This window comes from Rhinolophus sinicus, linkage group LG02 (assembly GCF_036562045.2).
Source record: "Rhinolophus sinicus isolate RSC01 linkage group LG02, ASM3656204v1, whole genome shotgun sequence".
Lineage (NCBI taxonomy): Eukaryota > Metazoa > Chordata > Mammalia > Chiroptera > Rhinolophidae > Rhinolophus > Rhinolophus sinicus.
This window is the reverse complement of record NC_133752.1, coordinates 185875301-185894974: the sequence shown is the minus strand read 5'-3', so window position 1 is coordinate 185894974 and position 19674 is coordinate 185875301. Positions and strand designations below refer to the sequence as shown.

The 19674-nt window shown below is 34.5% G+C and overlaps 1 protein-coding gene across 6 annotated transcripts in view; it reads right to left on the bottom strand.

Annotated features, from left to right (window-relative positions):
• The window catches only part of WASHC4 (WASH complex subunit 4), a 66588-nt gene that overhangs the window by 38891 nt on the left and 8023 nt on the right, over positions 1-19674 (bottom strand). For all 6 annotated transcript variants that reach the window (XM_074326248.1, XM_019728457.2, XM_019728458.2 and 3 more), the window contains exons 7-18: positions 18765-18847; positions 16539-16581; positions 15974-16077; positions 15308-15428; positions 13978-14101; positions 13745-13872; positions 12780-12940; positions 7793-7919; positions 3670-3795; positions 1683-1790; positions 1032-1178; positions 825-904 (exon numbers count right to left, since the gene is read on the bottom strand). In XM_074326248.1, coding sequence (XP_074182349.1) covers positions 825-904; positions 1032-1178; positions 1683-1790; positions 3670-3795; positions 7793-7919; positions 12780-12940; positions 13745-13872; positions 13978-14101; positions 15308-15428; positions 15974-16077; positions 16539-16581; positions 18765-18847 — 1352 coding nt within the window. The remainder of the gene's footprint in view (positions 1-824; positions 905-1031; positions 1179-1682; positions 1791-3669; positions 3796-7792; positions 7920-12779; positions 12941-13744; positions 13873-13977; positions 14102-15307; positions 15429-15973; positions 16078-16538; positions 16582-18764; positions 18848-19674) is intronic.

The following is a 19674-nucleotide window of genomic DNA, read 5'->3' as shown; positions in this document are numbered from 1 at the left end:
TTGAAAAGCAGAAACCTTTTAAAAAATTATGAACCCAAAATAAAAAACCCAGTTACAGTTAATCTGCCTACAGACTTAGCCACATGACTATTTCAAACCTTTGGCGCAATAAAAAGATCATTAAATATCTTATAATGAAAATGATTCAGTATTTCTTCCAAGCATGGTATTATATTAATTCCATGTCACTACTACTACAAAAATCTCAGCTTCTCAGAACAAAAACATTAAGTTATAAATATGAGCATTAAATGGAAACCTCAATTTGAATGGCAATTAAAATTCAGCAGACCCATTTTTCCATCAAAAAACATACTGCTTACTCTTTAAAAATAAATAAATAAATAAAAAACAAGCCACAAGGAGCTACAAAATAAGCCTTCCAAAAACTAATTCATCTTAGTGACTGGCTGTGACTACTGTTATTCAAATTCGTGTCTCACAATAAAATTACAGTAGACTATTTGACATGGGTCTCTAAATCCCTCACAAACAGATGAAGCCTTATTAAAAAGCAACCATGTTACAGGTCCACTGAAAACACCCATCACAACAATTGCAGTGTGCACCAGGGTCTGCCAGATGCTCTAAGGGCTACATCATGTTGTCTCATGTGAGTTCTTCCAAAAGCTAAATCCTTACTACAGAAGCAAAGCTAAAGAACTATGCTCCCTAATCATAGTCTCATTTTGGTCATGCTAAAGGAATTACAGAGAGGAACTAATGGCCTATCTGGATTGTATTTCTTGTGTTGCTGTGCTAAAAAGAAAATCGATGTTTCTACTAGCCCTACCTTTTTAGTATCATTACATATCCCTACTTACCTTTCTCTAAGTTCACTGATAAGATCCAGCTTTTTCATGACTACTTGAAGTGGAAAGAGTTCTTCATCTTTAAATGTTTTCTATCAGGGAAGGGAAAAAAAGGCAGAGAAGTTGCAGTCAAAGTAAGGACCTGTTTCTTGGGTCAATAAGAAGGGAACTGTGAAAGCTCAGATCTTTTTATTACATAACTAATAGCAATATGCTTACCAACTGTGTGCCAACACTTAGTGCCAAAGAAACAATAAGTCGTCGCTGCTTTGTGCTTGGTCCATTTAGAGTGTTTTCAGCCAAAACTAGAGCAGAGAGCACATCAAGACGCTGTTCGCTATACTTTTTGTCAGAAATTACTCTTTTCTTCAAAAAAAAAAAACAACAGGAGATACTAGTTTTATTTCTGAGGCAATAACAAAAGACTCAGAAGAAAACCTTCTACATAATCTTTCCCATGATGCACTTTAAAAGAGCTTCGAAAATCCATTCCCTATTGGCTTCCTCTGATGATGTTACATGCTTTCCTACTATCAGTTAGCACTCTCAGAGACAGCAAATGTATCAAGCATACTTTAAAAGTTACATATTAACTTAATAAGGAAACCATTTCTTGAAAAAAGATGTATCATATTTTAAAACTGCATACAATGTCCTTTTTAATAGGGGTATATTAATGTATTACATGCTACAAGTTCAGAGAAAGATAACCCTAACTATCCTAAGTAAAAATCATAAAATACCATGAAGATGAATGACCAAAAATATTTAAAGGAATGAAGTAAACAGGCTGAACAAGAAAACACATATAAAGCAACAGAAGAGCAAACTACAAAGAAAATTATGCTGAATACATAATCAAGTTCCTACCTTGGCCACAGAAATAGAATTAAGAGCTTGATGCTGTAGGTACTGTGTTATATGTGAAACTGAATCAGCCACAACCATGCTTCTCCTATAGAACATATGCTCTATTGCCTAAAAAGAATCAGAAGTAAATTTGTAAAAGTCAACTCAAAACTTTTAGGTAAAATTATAGAATATCTTTATCACCTTGGACTAGGTAAAGAATTTGCAAATGAAATGCAAAATGCACTACCATAAAGGTAGTAAGGTAAATTCAACTATAATAAAATTAAGCATTTCTGTTCATCAAAAGGCACTATAAAGAAAATAAAAAAGGTTAGCCAATGTATGAGAAAATATCTGCCACTAAATAAATTAGTATTTAGAATACATAAAGACCCCAAATGAATGAAAGATTCTTTTAAAAAGGCAAATAATCTAATAGAAAACTGAACAAAAGACATGAACAGATTTTTCACAAGAGAAGAAACACAGTTAATAAACTGCAGAAATACACTATCATTAACAATCAGGAAAATGAACAACATTAAAAATCAGTTAAAACCATTTATACTGACTAATTTGAAAAAAAAAAAAAAAAAAAAAAAAAAATCTGATAATACCAATGTTGTCCGGTTAAAGAATAAGGGGAAGTCTAAGAAGTCTAATATATTATGGGAGGTATGTAAACTGATATAATTTATTTGGAAAACAATTTGGCATCATCTTGAAAAGCTGAATGTACATACAACAGCAATCTACTGGTAGGTATATAATACTTTAGAAAAACTCTGGCACAAATACACCAAGAAACATATACAAGAATGGCAACATTGTTTGTAACAGCAAAAACTGGAAACAACTCAAATGTCCATCCACAGGAAAGCTACACAGCAATGAAAATGAAGAACCTACAGCTATTCATCCCAACAGGGACAAGTTCAAATACAAAATTTTGAGTAAAAAACAGGCAAGTCAAAGAGTACAGGAAGCATTACTCCATCAATATAAACTTCAAAATCATATATAAGTAAACAATTGATGGTTTATAAATTCATCTTAATGAGGTAAAAAAGAAAAAAAAGGGTATGCTAAGCATAAAATTCAGGACAATGGTTCCTTCTCAGAAGGCAGGATAAGATGCAATCAGGAAGGGACAACACTGGGGGCTCTGAAAATACAGGTAACTTTCTATCTCTTAATTGAGATGGTGGGCTTTTAAGTGTTTATTGCTTTTTAATTATGCTGTTATATTAGATATATATGTATCTATACATGCAGATACATATATACACTTATTTATAGTTCATAAAAAAATAAATGTAACTGATAACATATCTTAAAGAAAAAAAGGCTAAAAATCCAAAGGTATAATCTACAAAAAAAAATCTCTATTCCCTAAGCAAATCTAATGGCTATTATTAGCACAAATTTACTAGCAGATCTTAATTTCAGTTTTTAAAAAAGGTTACGAGGGCTCTCCTGCCTGAAGGATTTTTTTTAATTTATATAGAGTATGCTAAAAAATATTTTACCATATTTCCAGAAGTATACTCCGGTTCTTAATTTGACCACTCATACAAGTAGCCTACTATTCAAATCACAAGATTACAGCACTTTCTCTAAATTACAAAATAAATAGCCTCATATTGACTGCCCTCCTAAGCATTATACACTATAAAATAATGAATAATGTGTCACGGGTCTTATTTTTTTAACTCATCCAACATGCTTAAACTTACATGAGTAAAACTTGACTAATATTTGGGCTAACTTTTTCATTTTCCTTCTTTTCTGTCTCACTGCATGTTAATTTTTAACATAGTTTAAAAGTATTGGCCATTTATAGACCATTACTCAGAAATTTCTTTCAATGGCCAGTTCCCTTATCCAACTGACAGTTAAGTACACTTCCCCCTATTTTTTTATTCTCATGTAATCAGAAAGTCAAATCTTACAAGATCATCCTAACTGAAATTATAATGGCAATGTAAAATAATCTAAAACCTACCTTGAGAAGTTCAACAAGCCTGCATAACGCCTTAACTGAAGTTTTGGTCATTGGCTTTTGCATGGACATGTAGAGATTCATCGTGGTTTTAATAATGGTACTAATACTATATGCATATAAGAAGCCCTATAAAAAATAAAATATTGGTTATAATCACAAGAAAAGATCCCATTTCTTCATGATTTCAATCTCTATGTAATAACAATCATTCCTCAACTTGCCAATAACTACTGTTTCCAAAGTTCATTTTAAAGTCAGGTCTTAATGATTTTGAAATACTCTTCCTCATACAATATTATACATGGCGGTCACGTTTCAAAGCAGCCCTTAAAAGTTTATTTAACCTATCACATACCACTTTAGTTCTGTTGAAATTTTAGTGTGTAATCACAGTTAAAGAATCCATCCATAAAAAAAAAGCCTGCAGAGAAATTATTTGGATGTCAGAAAGACATCTATTCATCCTTATTTTACTTGCCAAAGAAGAAGATAGAGACTCCTATCTGCTGCAGCTTAAGACAAGAGCTGAGGACTCTTAAGAAACTTGGAATTGAAAAATGAGAAAGAGAGTTGCTCTCTGGCCAATACATATATCCAAAGGTATTTCTCAGTTCCAAGCCAATCCTCTTTTTCTTTTCATCTAAGCCAATCCCCACTGTCCATCTGGCACCATATCCCCTGCCTTCGTGGGCACTAATCAGACTTTCTTTCCTTCAAACCCAGTAAGAACAGATTCTCTCCTACCCTTCTATTCATGAAGGGAGCACACAGTACTTGTGAGGGGTTAAAAAAAAAAAAAAAGTGCTAATAAACCCATGGAAACAGTATAGAATAAAAAACCAGGACAAAGGATAGTACCTCTCAAAATTTTTGCATTTAGACCCAAAAAAGACACAGAAACACAAAAATGATGGAGATGCTTTGAGTTCATATTGGACCGAAAAAAGATACACTTACATTTTAGAAATGAGCCTAAACTATACTATTGTGGATATCCAAGGAGCTAGGGCGGAAGCTTCATGAGAGTGATTTTCAACCTTTGTCTCCTGCCCTACCACAGGTGAACGATGCAGTACTCTCCCATCAGTAACAGTGGCTCACTAAAGGAATGACACTCAGTATGGGGTGCGAATTTGTCTGACCTAATAATAGCTCTATGGTAAAGAGCTGTGCTAAATTAAGAGAATTAAAAAAATGAGAGAGAGAGTAGCATGTTGAGAAAGGTGGCAATAAGACCAAATTGGGTATACATGCATGGCTATACATGCAGGGGAGAGCCACACTCTTACTTTGTCTATAACACCAGATTCTGCCCTAGTGCAGCCCTCGGAAAAGTTAAAAAGCAGAAACAAGGAACAGCGAAAGTATAATTCTAAGGCAGGCAGAAAAGGGTGGGGGTCCTTTGGGGGTAGAGGGGATACAGAACTCATGGGATGATACCACACAATTCCCTGGTGGTCAATAATTTGTGAAGGATATACATGAAGGATGTACAGTGTTTTAAAAATCTTAATAAGGAGAGGGGCAGCCTGGGGCCTGTTTCTGTTAATGGCAGAATAAATAATTTGGACCAACCTTCCCTTTGGCAACAACCAGACAATCTGGGCAAAACATTTTTTGAATCTCTTGGAAGGCATGAAAGCTGCCAAGAAAATAAGGCCAAGATCTGGGAGAAGGCAGCAACTGGGAGAAGTGAGCCTGGCATTTGAGGCTGCTTTCCGTTAGAAGCATCTGCCCATTCCAAAAAAGGAAAATAAAAAGCCAAACATATCTTTCAAACATTTCACGGGAAGGGAAAGAGGATAAAAGTCAGAGTTCATGGCCCATCAAGGAGGGAAGGGGATCCTGGTAAACCATCTAGGCTCTGGGTTGGGATCCTGAAAAACTACCCCCTGAAAAGCAGGAGTGAACTAAGGAAAAAAACAGTCGTCATAGGACATATGTCCCACTTCAAATCATCTCAATCTATGACTGGTTTGAGATACCTTTGTTTTACTAGTTGTCCTAGACTAGATGTGTACCAAAGCAAAGACAAAGCCTCTTGGGAGGAATAAAAACAATATCCAGATCCCCCAAAATCATCTACAGTTTTTCATATATAGTATGTAGCACTATACAAAAAAATAACCAGGCATACAAAGAGATGACATATCAAAAAACAAGAGAAACAACAGAAAACAGAAATATACATATAATGAAATTAGACATGGGCTTCAAAATAATTATGCTGAATATTTTGAAGAAAGTAAAACAAAATTACTTCAGAAGAGAACTTGAAACTGTAAAAAAAGAAACTAAAAAATAAAATAATTAAGAACTCGGTACATGGGTTTAACAGCAAATTAGACATAGCTGAAAAAAAGAATTAGAACAGAGAGAGAACAGAAACAGTACTTGAAGTAAATGGCTGAGAATTTTCCACAAATTCCAGAAGCTCTACAAATCCTAAGCAGCACAAGCACAAAGAACACCACACCTAGGTCATCAAAGTAATATTGGTAAAAACCAAAAAGTAAATCTTATAAGCAATTAAAGAAAGACACATATTGAAAAAGCAACAAAACTGATGGCTGACTTCGCAACAAAAACAAAGGAAGCCAGAAGACAATAATATGGTATTTTTAAAAGCTAGGGGGGAAATCCTGCCAACCCAGAATTCTATATGTAGCAAGAGTACCTTCAAAAATGAAGACAAAATGAAGACATATTCAGACAAAAATTGTGATAATTCATCAACATGAAATACTAACAGGTGTTCCACAAATAGAAGGATGAAGAGATACAGGAAGAAAAGCAAAACAGAATGCATAAAAACGTGGGTAAATCTAAATGAACACTGACTATAAAAATGACAAAAGTAGCAATAATAATACCTAGTGAGGTTTAAAATATAAAGAAACAAAATATATAACAGCAGCACAGTGAGAGGAGGATAAACAGAATCAAAGTGGTTTAAGAACCTTGCACTGTTTGGAAAATGGTAAAACTACTAATTTGTGTTGGAGTTGAATAAGTAAATCAAGCATCTTAAAGTCTCTAATCACTAAAAAAAAAAAAAAAAAAAAAAAAAAGCACCAGTAAATTCAAAAGACAGCAAAAAAAGAAAACAGACCTAGAACAAGTGATACATAGAAAGCAACTAGTCAGGTGATGGTTTTAAATCCAAATACATCAGTAATGACATATACAAAAAGCAGTTGAATGGGAAAAAAACAAAGATTATCAGATTGGGGGAAAATGTATGCTGCTTAAAGAAAACACACATTAAACATAAGGAGCCAAACAGGTTGCAAGTAAATGGATCAAAACAGACATACTGTGTAGACCTTAACTAAATGAAAACTGGTATAGCTATGTTACTATCACACAAAAGAGACCTAAGACAAAAAGCACTACTAGAGATAAAAAGGGACATTTCGCAATTCAATATATCAGAAAAATAAAACAATGCTAAATATTATGTGCTTATTGAGTCTCAAAATATAAAGAACAAAAACTGACAGAGCTATAAGGACAGACAAATCCACAATAACAGTGGGAGATTCTAACCCAATTCTCTTGGTAACTGACAGACTACGCAGACAAAATCATTAACAAGCATGACCTAATCGACATAGAACACTACAACAATACAAATTACATTATTTTCAAGTGTGCATGAAGTATTTACCAAAGTTCATCACCGGCTGGGCCATAATGCAACTCTCAACAAATTTCAAACTACTGAAATTATTTTCGTATTGCCAGAAATCAATAATAAAAAGATAACTTGGAAATACTCATATATTTAGAAATTAAGAAATCTCTTTCAAAATAACCCACAAATCAAAGAAGAAATCACAATACAAATTTTAAAATATTTTGAACTAAAGGATAATGGAAATACCCCCATCAAAATTCATGAGATACAGCCAAGAAGTCATTCTTTAAAACAGAATTTAGATTATTAGAAAATCTAAATTAATAAGTCACACAGATCCAAACATAACCTAATCAATTTCAATTTTTAAAAACAAAAACATTGACTATCCTTTCCAGTTCTTTTTGAAGTGTAACCTCCTTTGTACATTAAATTAACAAAGAAATTACCCCCATAGTAGTCTAAGTAAGAGGATGCAACTACCTGTATAAAAATATTACATCTATTGGTGAGGTCTTCAGCAAATTTATCCATTCTCTGCTCTTTAGATAAAATAGATTCCATTTTCATCATCCATGAGCTCACAAAGACGTAGTAAGACTGTACATCTCTAACAAAGGAAAATATTGGGGTTACTCAGCACAGGAGAGAAAATTTAATTCCATTTCTTCATATTGGTTGGGATAACATATTTCCTTGCAGCAGCCATTTCATCTTTCTGGGTTTCAAAATCCATATATACATATGCAATTTATTCATTCAACAAATAAGTGCTGAATGACTATACATGCCAGGCACTGTTTCTCAGTACTGAAAACAAAAATCAGCAGTAAAGAAAATAGACAAAAATCCCCGCCCCCATTAAGCTTACATTCTACAAAGGTGAGCTGTATATTAAAGAAATCAGTAAAACCTCTAAGATGTCAAATGATATTTACTATGGAAAAAATTCAGCAGGGACAAGGGACAGGGACTAGGGCGGTGAGTACAACTGTAAATAGTGATCAAAGCAGGCTCACAGAAATATTTGACGACGAATGAGTAATCCATGCAAATATAAAAGAGAAGAAAACTCTAGGAAAATAAATAACAAATGCAAAACGTTTTAAAACAGGAAGTGTGTCTGGCATGTTCAAGTATTATAATAACAAATAAGTCAGTATGATTGGAGAGAGCAGGGATGAAAAAAGATCACAGAGGTATGGGGTGGGGGGTTGGGGGGGCAGGAAAAGTGAAGTGTGGGAAGGGAATTTACACAAGGCCTTGTAGGCAGTAAAGACTTCAATGGAAACCCACTAGAGGATCTGAGCTGAGTGCTCTGATCTAACTTTGAAGAGTATCAGTATCACTTTGGCAGGTATGCTGAAAGTAAACTATAAAGGGAACAATGGTAAAAGCAGGAAAACCAGTTAGGATACTGTCATAATGCAGAAAAAAGGGGATAACAGCTTGAACCAGAATGGGAGAATGGAAATGGTCAGAATCTGAATATAAAAGCTAGTATTTATTGAATGCTTACTATATGCCAGCCACTGTTCTAAGCACTTTACACAAATAAACTCGTTCAATCCTCACATTAACCTTATGAGGTAGGCATTACGATCTCCATTTTACAGTAGAGAAAACTGACACCAGAAGTTAAATAATGTGCCCAAGATCATACAACTAGTACATGAGTCAAGATTCAAGCCCAAATCGAGGAAGCTTTCCCATGCTGAAAAGACTAAATCAGTAATATAATTCTACTATGCAGGCTGGTAACACTAAATCACTCTACAAGTGCATCTCAAATCAGTTAAGACAGGAACTTTTAGCCCACATGCTGTTTAAACTATATTTTAAAAACTTAGTGTGGATAAAATAGACAATTCTCTTTGCAAGATCTGACATTACCAACTCTTTAAAAACCATCTTCAGTTAGATAGGGCAGAGAAACGTCCCATCATTGCCGGTCAGAATCCACTAAATGATAGCTCTTCAGGGCAAAGGACTAGAGAACCACTTAAGACTAGAATTCCATACTGAGGCTATTGGCTAGTCATACTGCCAAGCAATCTGACAATCAAGAATTCAGTCTGAGGAGGGATTATGCCACAGTCTTTAATAAATGTGTTTTAAGGAAGTAAAACCCTACCATCCAATCTGAGAAAAATGATTCCTGCAGAGCCAGGAAACTAGACAAGACACCAATAGTTGTACTTTTTGCTTCACCTTGAATGGTGCAAAGATGTATTATTTGACTTGTGGATGATTCCATTTAAAAGTCTGGAACACAGAGAAAAAGCAGGGTCCTTGGGCAATGCGTCCTCTGCTGAGGAGGCGGCTATGATCAGGTCTCAGCAGGGATACAATGTACCAGAGGGGACAGAAAAGTCATGAGCAAGGACAGAAGGAAGGGTCCTAGACCATGGAGCCGTCTCTGACAGCAATCATGTCAGTAACATTATGACTCAGTCAAGAGCATTGGCTCAGCTTTAGATCAGAGTATGCAGGATAAAGCAGAGGTTTGTCTGTCACTCCGCCCATCACTCCTACCTCCAGACTCCATATCTTTGTCTCTTGTAAATGTATACATATGAAAATGCTTTAAGTTTTAAAAAGCAAGTTAACCGACAAAGGGAGTCCGAAAATGACGCAGGATCCCATCAAGATAGTCAGTTTGTGTTTCATTTCAAAGCACAAACAGGAGGGAAGGAAAAAAAACCAAATCTCCTGCCCCAATATAAAGCACTAAACATTGTCAACACTTGTAAGTCAACCGGAGGTTTGAAATGAAGGTTCATACCCCTAACCTCTGAAGTCAGTAATCCCAGTGTCAAAGTGGTTGTGAATGAAAAACAAAATGCAGCAACCTACAAACCGTGGAAACCGTCGAAGAGGTGGCTGGGGCACATGTGCAGTTGGGGTGCAGTGTACAGTGTGGGGCAGGGAAACTGTGCCCCACTGCTTCCTCCTGGCTTACATAACGAACTCATGGAGCCTGACTGGGACAGCATTCAGTCACCCCTTCAACTTTTTCTAAAATGTTAGAGCTCATGCTGATCACACCATCTCCCCTTTTCTGGGTTTCATTTTAGTGCAGTGAATTTCAGTTTTTTTTATGGCAGAATTGCAAGAATGAGAAAGACATTGCCCCCTTCAGCTCCACAGAGCTCTACAGTGCCTGTGTATCTTTGGAATCAAAGAATTTGGAAACAAAATTTTAACATGTGGGGGTATTTGAAAGTCAACGTAGTCAACCTTCCACCTAGTAAGCCTTCCCACACACCTTGGACTGATGATCATCTCTATTCTGCCACATAGATCTAGTGAAAGCGCACATTACCTCAGAGCAGCCTACCCAACACTACCTGGCACAGAGGCTGCAGAGGAGACTGGCATGGGTCTGCATACCCGGACACAGACTTAGCTGTATGACCTGGCAAAGTTCATTTCTCTAAGCCTCATTTTCCTTATCTAAAAATGGGAAAAAAGGTAATACTTTAGAGTAGTAGCTAACAGTCTGTCCTCTAGCACTGGACTGCCAAGCTCTGCCACCTACCAGCTATTTAAATTTGGGCAAGTTTAATCTCTCTGTACTTCAGTTTTCTCATCTATAAAATGGCAGTAACAACAGTATATACCTCATATCATTTTCTGATGATTCAAGACAAAAAATGTGACATTCCTGGAATAGTTGCTGGCTTATAGAAAGCACTGGATATATTAGTTATCACCTTTATTATTTCCCATGTGAAAAGACTGTTAACAGGGTTTACATACAACTATGTGTTTAAACCCTTTGGCACAATGCCTGCTAAATTGTTGAGCCTGATAATGTTGGCAATTATTATTATTACTATCTTTCACTTTCATCTTTTGGCTCTAGTTCAACCTTCTGGAGCCACAGAGATCAAATCAGTTCCCTCTTCAACCGGAATGCCCCTCATATACTTAAAGAAACCCACTATATCAATCCTCTGGTTTCTCTTTTAAAGGCCAAACTATGCAGACTCCTCAACAACTCTTCAAACGGAATGGTTCTCAGATCTTCTGACATCCTATTCAGCTTCATCTAGGGATGAAGCTTGTGGTCCCTTAAAATGTGGCACTACCAAACACCCACCATGATCTGACCAATAAGAATTCAATGGAACTACCAATTCCCAGGGCTAGATATTGTAATGACCAGTCTCCATAACTTGGGTATACTTATTAATGTAATCTAAGTATGTACTGGCATTTTTAGCAACTGCATCACACTGTTAAAGAATATTAAGCCTCTGATAACCAAAATGTATCTTTTTAATTACTGCTACTAACCTGATCCCTGTCTCTCCATCTTACTGAATTGATCTCTTTAAATCCAAACTTACCTCTTTATCCCTTCTCAATTCTGTTTTAGAATGTATTAGAGACTCTTGAAATCTCTGCCATGGGTAGTCCTGCTTGAGGAGTTGTCATTTTCTGCTGACTTTAATCACAGGATACAGGACTACTGAGAGATTCTACAGAAAATCTCCTGTACTCAACGTATTCCTCCTTCCCCCATTGGGTAGCAGTGACCCAATGTCCCCTCAGTAGTCAAGATCAGCGTAAAGTTGGTAAGTATCCCAATTATCCTTTAACCATGTCACAGACAGAAACCGTGTCCAGCACAGGGCTAGTGGCAGAGTCCTGTGTCACTTCACTTAAAATCTTCATCCAGGTCAACATGTGATTTATAACTATACTCAAGGAAGAATGTGCAGTAAATTTAATTGTTCATGCTAGCAGATGGGAACATTGTGGCTCTTTATAATATTTTTCTATTTTGCGTATATTTGAAAATTTATAAAATAAAGAGTTAAACAAAAAAATAAGATGTAAATATCAGAAGAACCTAAAAGTTAAAAGCATTCTTTTTGGAAAGACTAAGGTATAGAGAATAATTATTTTCCCCTTTAAACTTAAAGTACTTTTTGACTTATTAAATATGTGCATACGTTACTTACATAAAAATAAAAATAAAGAAAGGGGGTGCATCAGATTAAAGTCAACTCCTCCAAAAAATCGTCACTGAATCACGGACATACAATGTTTTCAATGTCATCAAATGACATCTACTGTACAGACTTCACTTCAAAAAATATTTAATGCATCTGATAAAAAGTATATGTATGTGTGCATGTTACGTAGGTGTATATACATGTGTATACATGTGTATATATACACATACACACATATACACATACATGTATATTGCCAAAAAGTATACCTTGTCTAAACCTTAAATTCTACGCATAAAATATTTAAAACAAAACAAAAAGAAACTCCTAGGAAATAAATCTGCTAGAGATTGCCCAACCTTTTTTCTTTAGTAATGAGTAAGTATGTTTGGTTTTGTAACTCAAATGCTTTACATATATTTAGAATCAGTAAGATTTGAAAATATAAAATATCTAAATATTTTTATTACGTAAAAGTATATTTTACCAAGTATAAAACCTACTTGGTAAGTGATTGAGCTTTCTGCTGTAGGAAAGTATCTCTGTGTATTTTAATGGCTTGAAGACTTTTTCTGTCTAGAAGTTTGGCAGCTGCTGGTATTTTCTGGATCAAAAAATTATCAGGAAACCAAATAATGTTAGCCGTTAGAGTGATGGCTGGTGCCTGAAATAGTAAACGTATGGGGGGACAAGTCATTAAATGCAGGCTAAACAATAAACTATTTAATAGTTCTACAATACACAATGGAAGACAATTTATTTCAAGAGAAATTAAACAAAAAATACTCATTATGAGACAAATTATCATACTATGGCACAGAGTTAAGGCATTCCTATCTCTGGTGTGATGCATAACAGTAATTTTATTCTGCCTAAATATTAAACAACACACACACACGTGCACTTACACACTTTCATGGATTTTAAGATGAGTGAAAATATGCAAAAAATCAAATAGATATCCTCATGACCTTTACTTTCACTCTGTATTAGTGAAAAAAATAAAAAATAAATACCAAGATGGCTGGGATCTCATGGTCACATATCACTTAATATTCATACAAACTAAAGTTTCAACTTTGAAATCAGGTGTCACATTATGGAAATAGCAAAGATATAGAAAAAAATTAAAACTTTTTTTTCTACTTCGAGAATGAGAATGAGCAGCAAGAAGAGGAGAAAGAAGAGAAAAATGTAGTAACAGTAATAGAAAGTTAATGTACAGGAAAAAAATCTGGAAATACCACCACTTATATGCATTTATATTACGCTGAATTACAAGGTATTTTAATTTAATATGCTACTTATTTCTGGAATGCTTGGGTTTTTTAATGACTATTACATTTTTGTAATTATTATTACAAAAAGTATTTTTGTAAACAGGAATAAAATACATTTTAAAATATCCAGTTTCATTCAAAACCTTTTTCACCTACTCAAATTAAAAAAATAAAGTCCAATTTCTTACCTTCTTACAAATATCCAATAAAGACTTATAAAACTTTTTATCAACAGTTCGAAAAATTTGAAAGTGCAATACAAAGAGTCCACAAATTCCAACGTACTTGTCTCTCTGGTCAATTTCAGAAGGCTCTCCTTATGCAATGATAACATGAGAGAAAAATAGAACATATGTAAAATTCTGCTTTCAAGGAAACACAAACTTTATAAACAAAAACCAAAAAATGCACTTCATATTACCAAGTCTGGCTTCCACATTTGCAAAAATTGAGCGAATACTATGTGCAAATTCTTCAGCAAAAGTGCTATTTTTTGACACAGATACTCCCCCATTGAGAGAATCAAACTGCTGCTCTATACAGGCCTAGAGAGGAAACATTTAAAGAGAAATTTAGACTCTCAATAATAAGCTATTAAGTAGATTTAAACATAGTATGTGTGATAAACATCAACATTCATCATTTCAATTTTACAAACTCTGAAGTTCACGTTTTCACCTTTATCTAATCAAATTATCTAAATCCTTCTGAACGGAAAATTTGTATGTACTTATATATTTGAGTATCAGTTATGTGCAAGTAATAGAACTGAACCAAAAATCGATTAACCCAACATGAAGAGACACACAGTGATGCACAGAAGATATATCTGATGAAGCAGTGGAAAACATGTTTTATTCTTTACTTTCCACTTTTAAGAGTAGAGTTTATTTTTCCTGTTTACAATTACTTTCCTAACACTTTATTACAGTATATGGAAAAAGAATCAATGACCAAAAAAAAAAATTACCTTTTGAATCTAATGGATTAAAAGTAAAATTGATATAAAAAAAGAGTTGGAATCAACCTGTTAAAATTGTGGTCATGTAAAATATAAATTAAAGGTAACCTTGAAGCAGACTTTACATGGAATATAATGCAATTTCTGGTGAATACTACGCAAAGCACTGCTGTTCAATAGAACTTTCAGTGATGATGGAAATGTTCTACATCTCTGGTGTCTGATATGATCGCTGGCCACAAACACGTGGCTATTTCTTTCCCCCAGCTTTATTGAGATATTACTGACACATAATATTTGTAAGTTTAAGGTGTACAGTGTGATGATTAGATTACATGCGGCTATTAAGTACTTGAAATGTTGCCAGTGTGGCGGAGGCAATGAATTTTTTATTTTAATTTATTCATTTAAATTTAAATAATCACATGTGGTTAGACGCCACCTGGACTGTGCAGACCCAAATTATATTCTCTGAGCCTGGGAAGAATTAAACACTTTTAAAAGGTAGTCTTACAAATCTAAATCTAGAGGTTAACAACACAATACTTAACATAACTACTTAGATCTTAATCCTTGAGTAGCTTTATCCTTCTACATAATTAAAGAAACAACCCTATTGTTTCTTAGTAGTACACTATTGATTTTGCTTGCTAGTATATACTGAAATGATATTTTAGTACACTAACAATGTTTTAAGACAAAGCACTTTTAAAGAAAAACACATTCAACAGTATGCTATTGAGTCAACTAATATAAGTCCATTTACTATACCCCAATACAGCTCTCATACCTGAAATATCATTCCATCAAGTAACTGCCCTTCCAGCTTCAGCAAGAACTTTTCAAATGGCTTTAGTTTTTCTTCCTGAATTCCAAATTTTGAAGGATTGTGATGGACAGATTTCAGTAACCTTGTGGAAGATCAGGAGAAAGACCATAAATTTGCCTAATACTTAAAATTTCCCCTAGAAATCAAAACTTTCTATCTGTGTTTCTTGTTTGGTTCTACATATCTGAAAATTTGAACAAAAAAATCCTAATATATTTAATTTCCTAATCATGCCTTTTTATATCATCTTAAATTCAGATATCTGGTGCTCTCTAGATACCAGGCACTTATTACTTATAGATTGAATAAAATAAAATGCCTTGGAGTATACAATGGGGAAAAAAAACTCAAGAAAAACAACTGTCCGTTGAATAAAAACCAAGGCAAAAATAACTCTGAGTCCTAAGGCAGTCAAGAATTAGGATGCTTTATACAAGTATTCATACTCTCAAACAAACCCATTTGAAATTAAAAAATGGTTAGTGTCTTCATAAAAACATCTGATATGAGGTCCTTCTAAATATAAACCTCCAAGTCTTTTAAAGGATCTGCACTATTTATATTTTTTTGCTTTTTACTAAAACATTAACTATACAAATAATATTTTAAATATTTTAACTGGCTCACCTTTTATACATAGTCCAGTGGTCTTTTAACGTGATATGATTATCAATAATTTCATCCAGGGTAAGCAAAACTGTTAGCAGCTCTCCCAAGTGCTCATACATAGTCTGTTAAAAAACCTTTAATGATTACCATTTAATCACTAGTTAGAAGTTAAACTTTATGAGGATTTTTAAAGTTAAACACATTCGAGCTAATCACTGAATTAGTTAAAGCAGTGAATAAACCAGTTAGATAAAACTACTGATCCTCAGATAAAATAATTAGCTTTGAACTAAGAAACATTTTGCCCAGTATTTCATCCTAATTGTGATAGCCCAGATTTGTTTCACTCTCCAAAAAGACCACTTGGAGAATCTGCATTCGGCCACTATTGAGAAAAACAAAGAGTTACACTGATAGTGGTCAGTAATGCCCCATCAACTTCACAAACGAAAAAGAACAAATTGAGAAAAAAAAGAAATCCTTTAAGAGTCTTGCTATAATTGTACAAACTCCCCAATCACACAAACTCCGAAATAAAATATAGTAAAAATTAGTTTTACAGGTCAAGTTAAATTACTTTTACCTGAAAATGAACTCCAGTTGTCTCTATAATTTTGGGTGCAACCCTGTAATAAAATAACACCCATGTTAAAAAAAAAACCACAAAAACCTTTTTTGGTTACAATTCATGTTTACTTTAAGGAAAACACATAGCATCAAGAACTCTTGGGATTTTAATGTGTATTTATCTTTATTTAGGCTTTAGTCCCCCAAATTTAAGGGATCCATGCAATTACTACCACATCCCACTTTCCCAAGAAGGGAACTAACTTGTACATACATAGTCCTTGCCTATACCCAACTCAATGGGTAGGGATGCGACAATACGTGCTCCATGGATAACCTCAGCCATTTAAACCTAAGGGATCTAGCTTGGGAGGGAGGTGGAGAAATAACAAAACTAATACTCGTTTCTTTCTAAATATTAGAATTTCCCAGTTCCCAACCAGGATCTTTGTTATCCAACCCCAACTGGCATTTGGGTACTAGTCCTCTCTTTAGTCAGGTTTATTTCTGAGTTGTCATTCCTACTGAAAAACAACGCATACAACTAAGATTATACTAAAGTCAAAAGGCCCGGGATAATTCAATTTTACTTCCTAGAGATGCAATTTATTCAACAGTAAATAATTTAAGATAGTATTTAAATATCAAAGCACACATATTCCACAAGATAGAATATTTTTAAAACACAAAATTCAAATAAATTGTATCTTTCTTGGGCAGGGGATTCCCCTTGAATTACACACTAGGTACTGCAGGGATTGGAGGTTATACTCTCATTCCCTTCGGGCAGGAGGAGAGTTTCAGTGAAAGGACAGAACATAAAATAAATACCTGAGGGGAACAAATGAGAATGGGAAACATTTAACACTTTCTTCCTGTTTATAAAAAAGTTAAGATGCAGCATGCTATCGTAATAATAATGAACAAGACTGGTGAACAAAACAATATCCAAATTGCTATGGAATCTTGGCAAATAATTCCTCAGGGCCTCAGTTATCTCTTCTCATAATTGAGAATTCCCTAGTCATATATCTAAACAAAGTTATTGTAAGGTTATAATTACAGTCATGTTCTGCTTATCAACAGGGATATGTTCTGAGAAATGTGTTGTTAGGTGATTTTGTCATTATGCAAGCATCATAGAGAGCACTTACACAAACCAAAGTGGTATAGCCTATTGCACACCTAGACTATATGGTATATAACTTATTTCTCTGTAGAAGAAAAATTATTTTCCCTCTACTCTCTTGGTTCTTGGCTAAGATATTTTAGTACTGGGAGGGAGACATCCTTACAAATGAAGATTTCCCTTACAAATGTAAATGTGTTTCACAGAGTAACTTCTACCTGGTTTTCAGAGCTTCTCCCATGTCTGCTGTTTCTCAAAATTAACCAGCCCAAAATAAACCTTAGGCCAAATGGACATATTTTGGGGTGACAAATTCTGTTCCCCTACAGCTCCCAGGCTACAAAGCTAGGATGTTACTGAACTCAATACTGGAGGCAACTGTAACTCAATGGTATCTGTGGAATGGGTTGTGCTACAGCACCACCACGACTGCGGTGTCACTAGGCGACAGGCATTTTTCAGCCCCATAATCTATGGAACCACTGTCACATGTGTGGTCCATTCTTGACCAAAACATCGTTATGTGGCACGTGACCGTAGTAAGTGGGGAAAATTTTAAGTATAAATTATTAATCATGTGAGATATTATTTTGCGGTAGTAAGAATGGTAAAGACTGAAAATGTGATCATTTTTCTTGATTTAGGGCAGTGGTCCCCAAACTTGTTAGGTCATTATAATTATAGAATTTTTTCTACACAAGATCCCTAACCCCACTCCCGAAGATTCTGTAGTTTAAGAAAGGTCTCATGTGATTCTATTGAGTCAGGGAACCTTCAATGTAAAGGAGAGAGGAAAGGAATAAGGAGAGAACATGGTATGTTAGCCTTGTTTTATATAATCAAATTTCTTTAAGGTTATTCAGTCAACATTCTCATTCAGACAGATACTGGGTTCATTCACCATGGCAGAAACTGTCTTATTAACCTATCATTTTTTTATTAAACACATCAAGTAGTGTTTGAAAGAGCATAAGTGTTCAAAAAATGCTGAATAAGTGAATGAAGGAATGAGTGAGTAAGTAATAAACAAAAAGCTATTTCAGGTAACTAATTTTAGAAAAACATTTCCTGCATCTCTATTATAAATGCAAAAATATTTCTAAAATCCATTACTTGTTATTGATATAGAGGGCAGCCAACTGGTGGACTACATTCATCACCACTTCATAGCACCTGGTAACAAAACAAGACAGTTCCTGAAATGACAAGTGAGGTATATGTTACAAAGTTGCTTTTTAAATGTCTCCATTTCTGACTGAATTTTATGGTAAAAACGCTAAACAAAAACAAAACAGTTTTCCAGTAAAAACTGGAGTTAACCTGCAGCCAGACTTCAAGCATTCCTCAAGCAAACAATTCTTAACTCACCTCCTGCATCCCAAAGTCATTTTTATATAATTCCTAAATGACAGAGGACAGTCTCATTTCTTTTTTGAAGAAATGAGACTGCCTAGCATACTGGCTAACTCTCAACTGCTTCTCAATAAAAATTTCTGTTCTATCAAATGAATGAAAATTTGAATGAACGAAGCTCAAAAGCAGCCAGTTTAGAAAGTATGACAATGATGGAAAGGGGTCTCCAGAAATCACTGAAATAACTTCATATGTTCATCATTAAAAGACCTGGCATCTACCATATCCCACACCTCCTCAAAATTTCTTTTCAGAAGCTTGCAACTTTTAAACCTATAGTTTGTATCCCAAAGTATTTAAAACCAGATTAAATTTATGGTTGTTTGAAAATTTTAAGCTCTACGAGGGCAGGAATTTCTATTGGCTTTGTACACTTGTTGTATCCCCAGCATTAAGAATGGCTTGTAACATATATTCCAGGCTTAAAAATGGAATTTTATGCAGCTGTCAGTGAGACCCAAAAAACAATTTAGTGTTTATGCAAATGAAAACAAGGGACATACAAATGGCAAACAGACATATGAAAAAATGCTCAACATCACTAATCATCAGAGAAATGCAAATAAAAACCACAATGAGATATCACCTCACCCCAGTTAGAATGGTTATC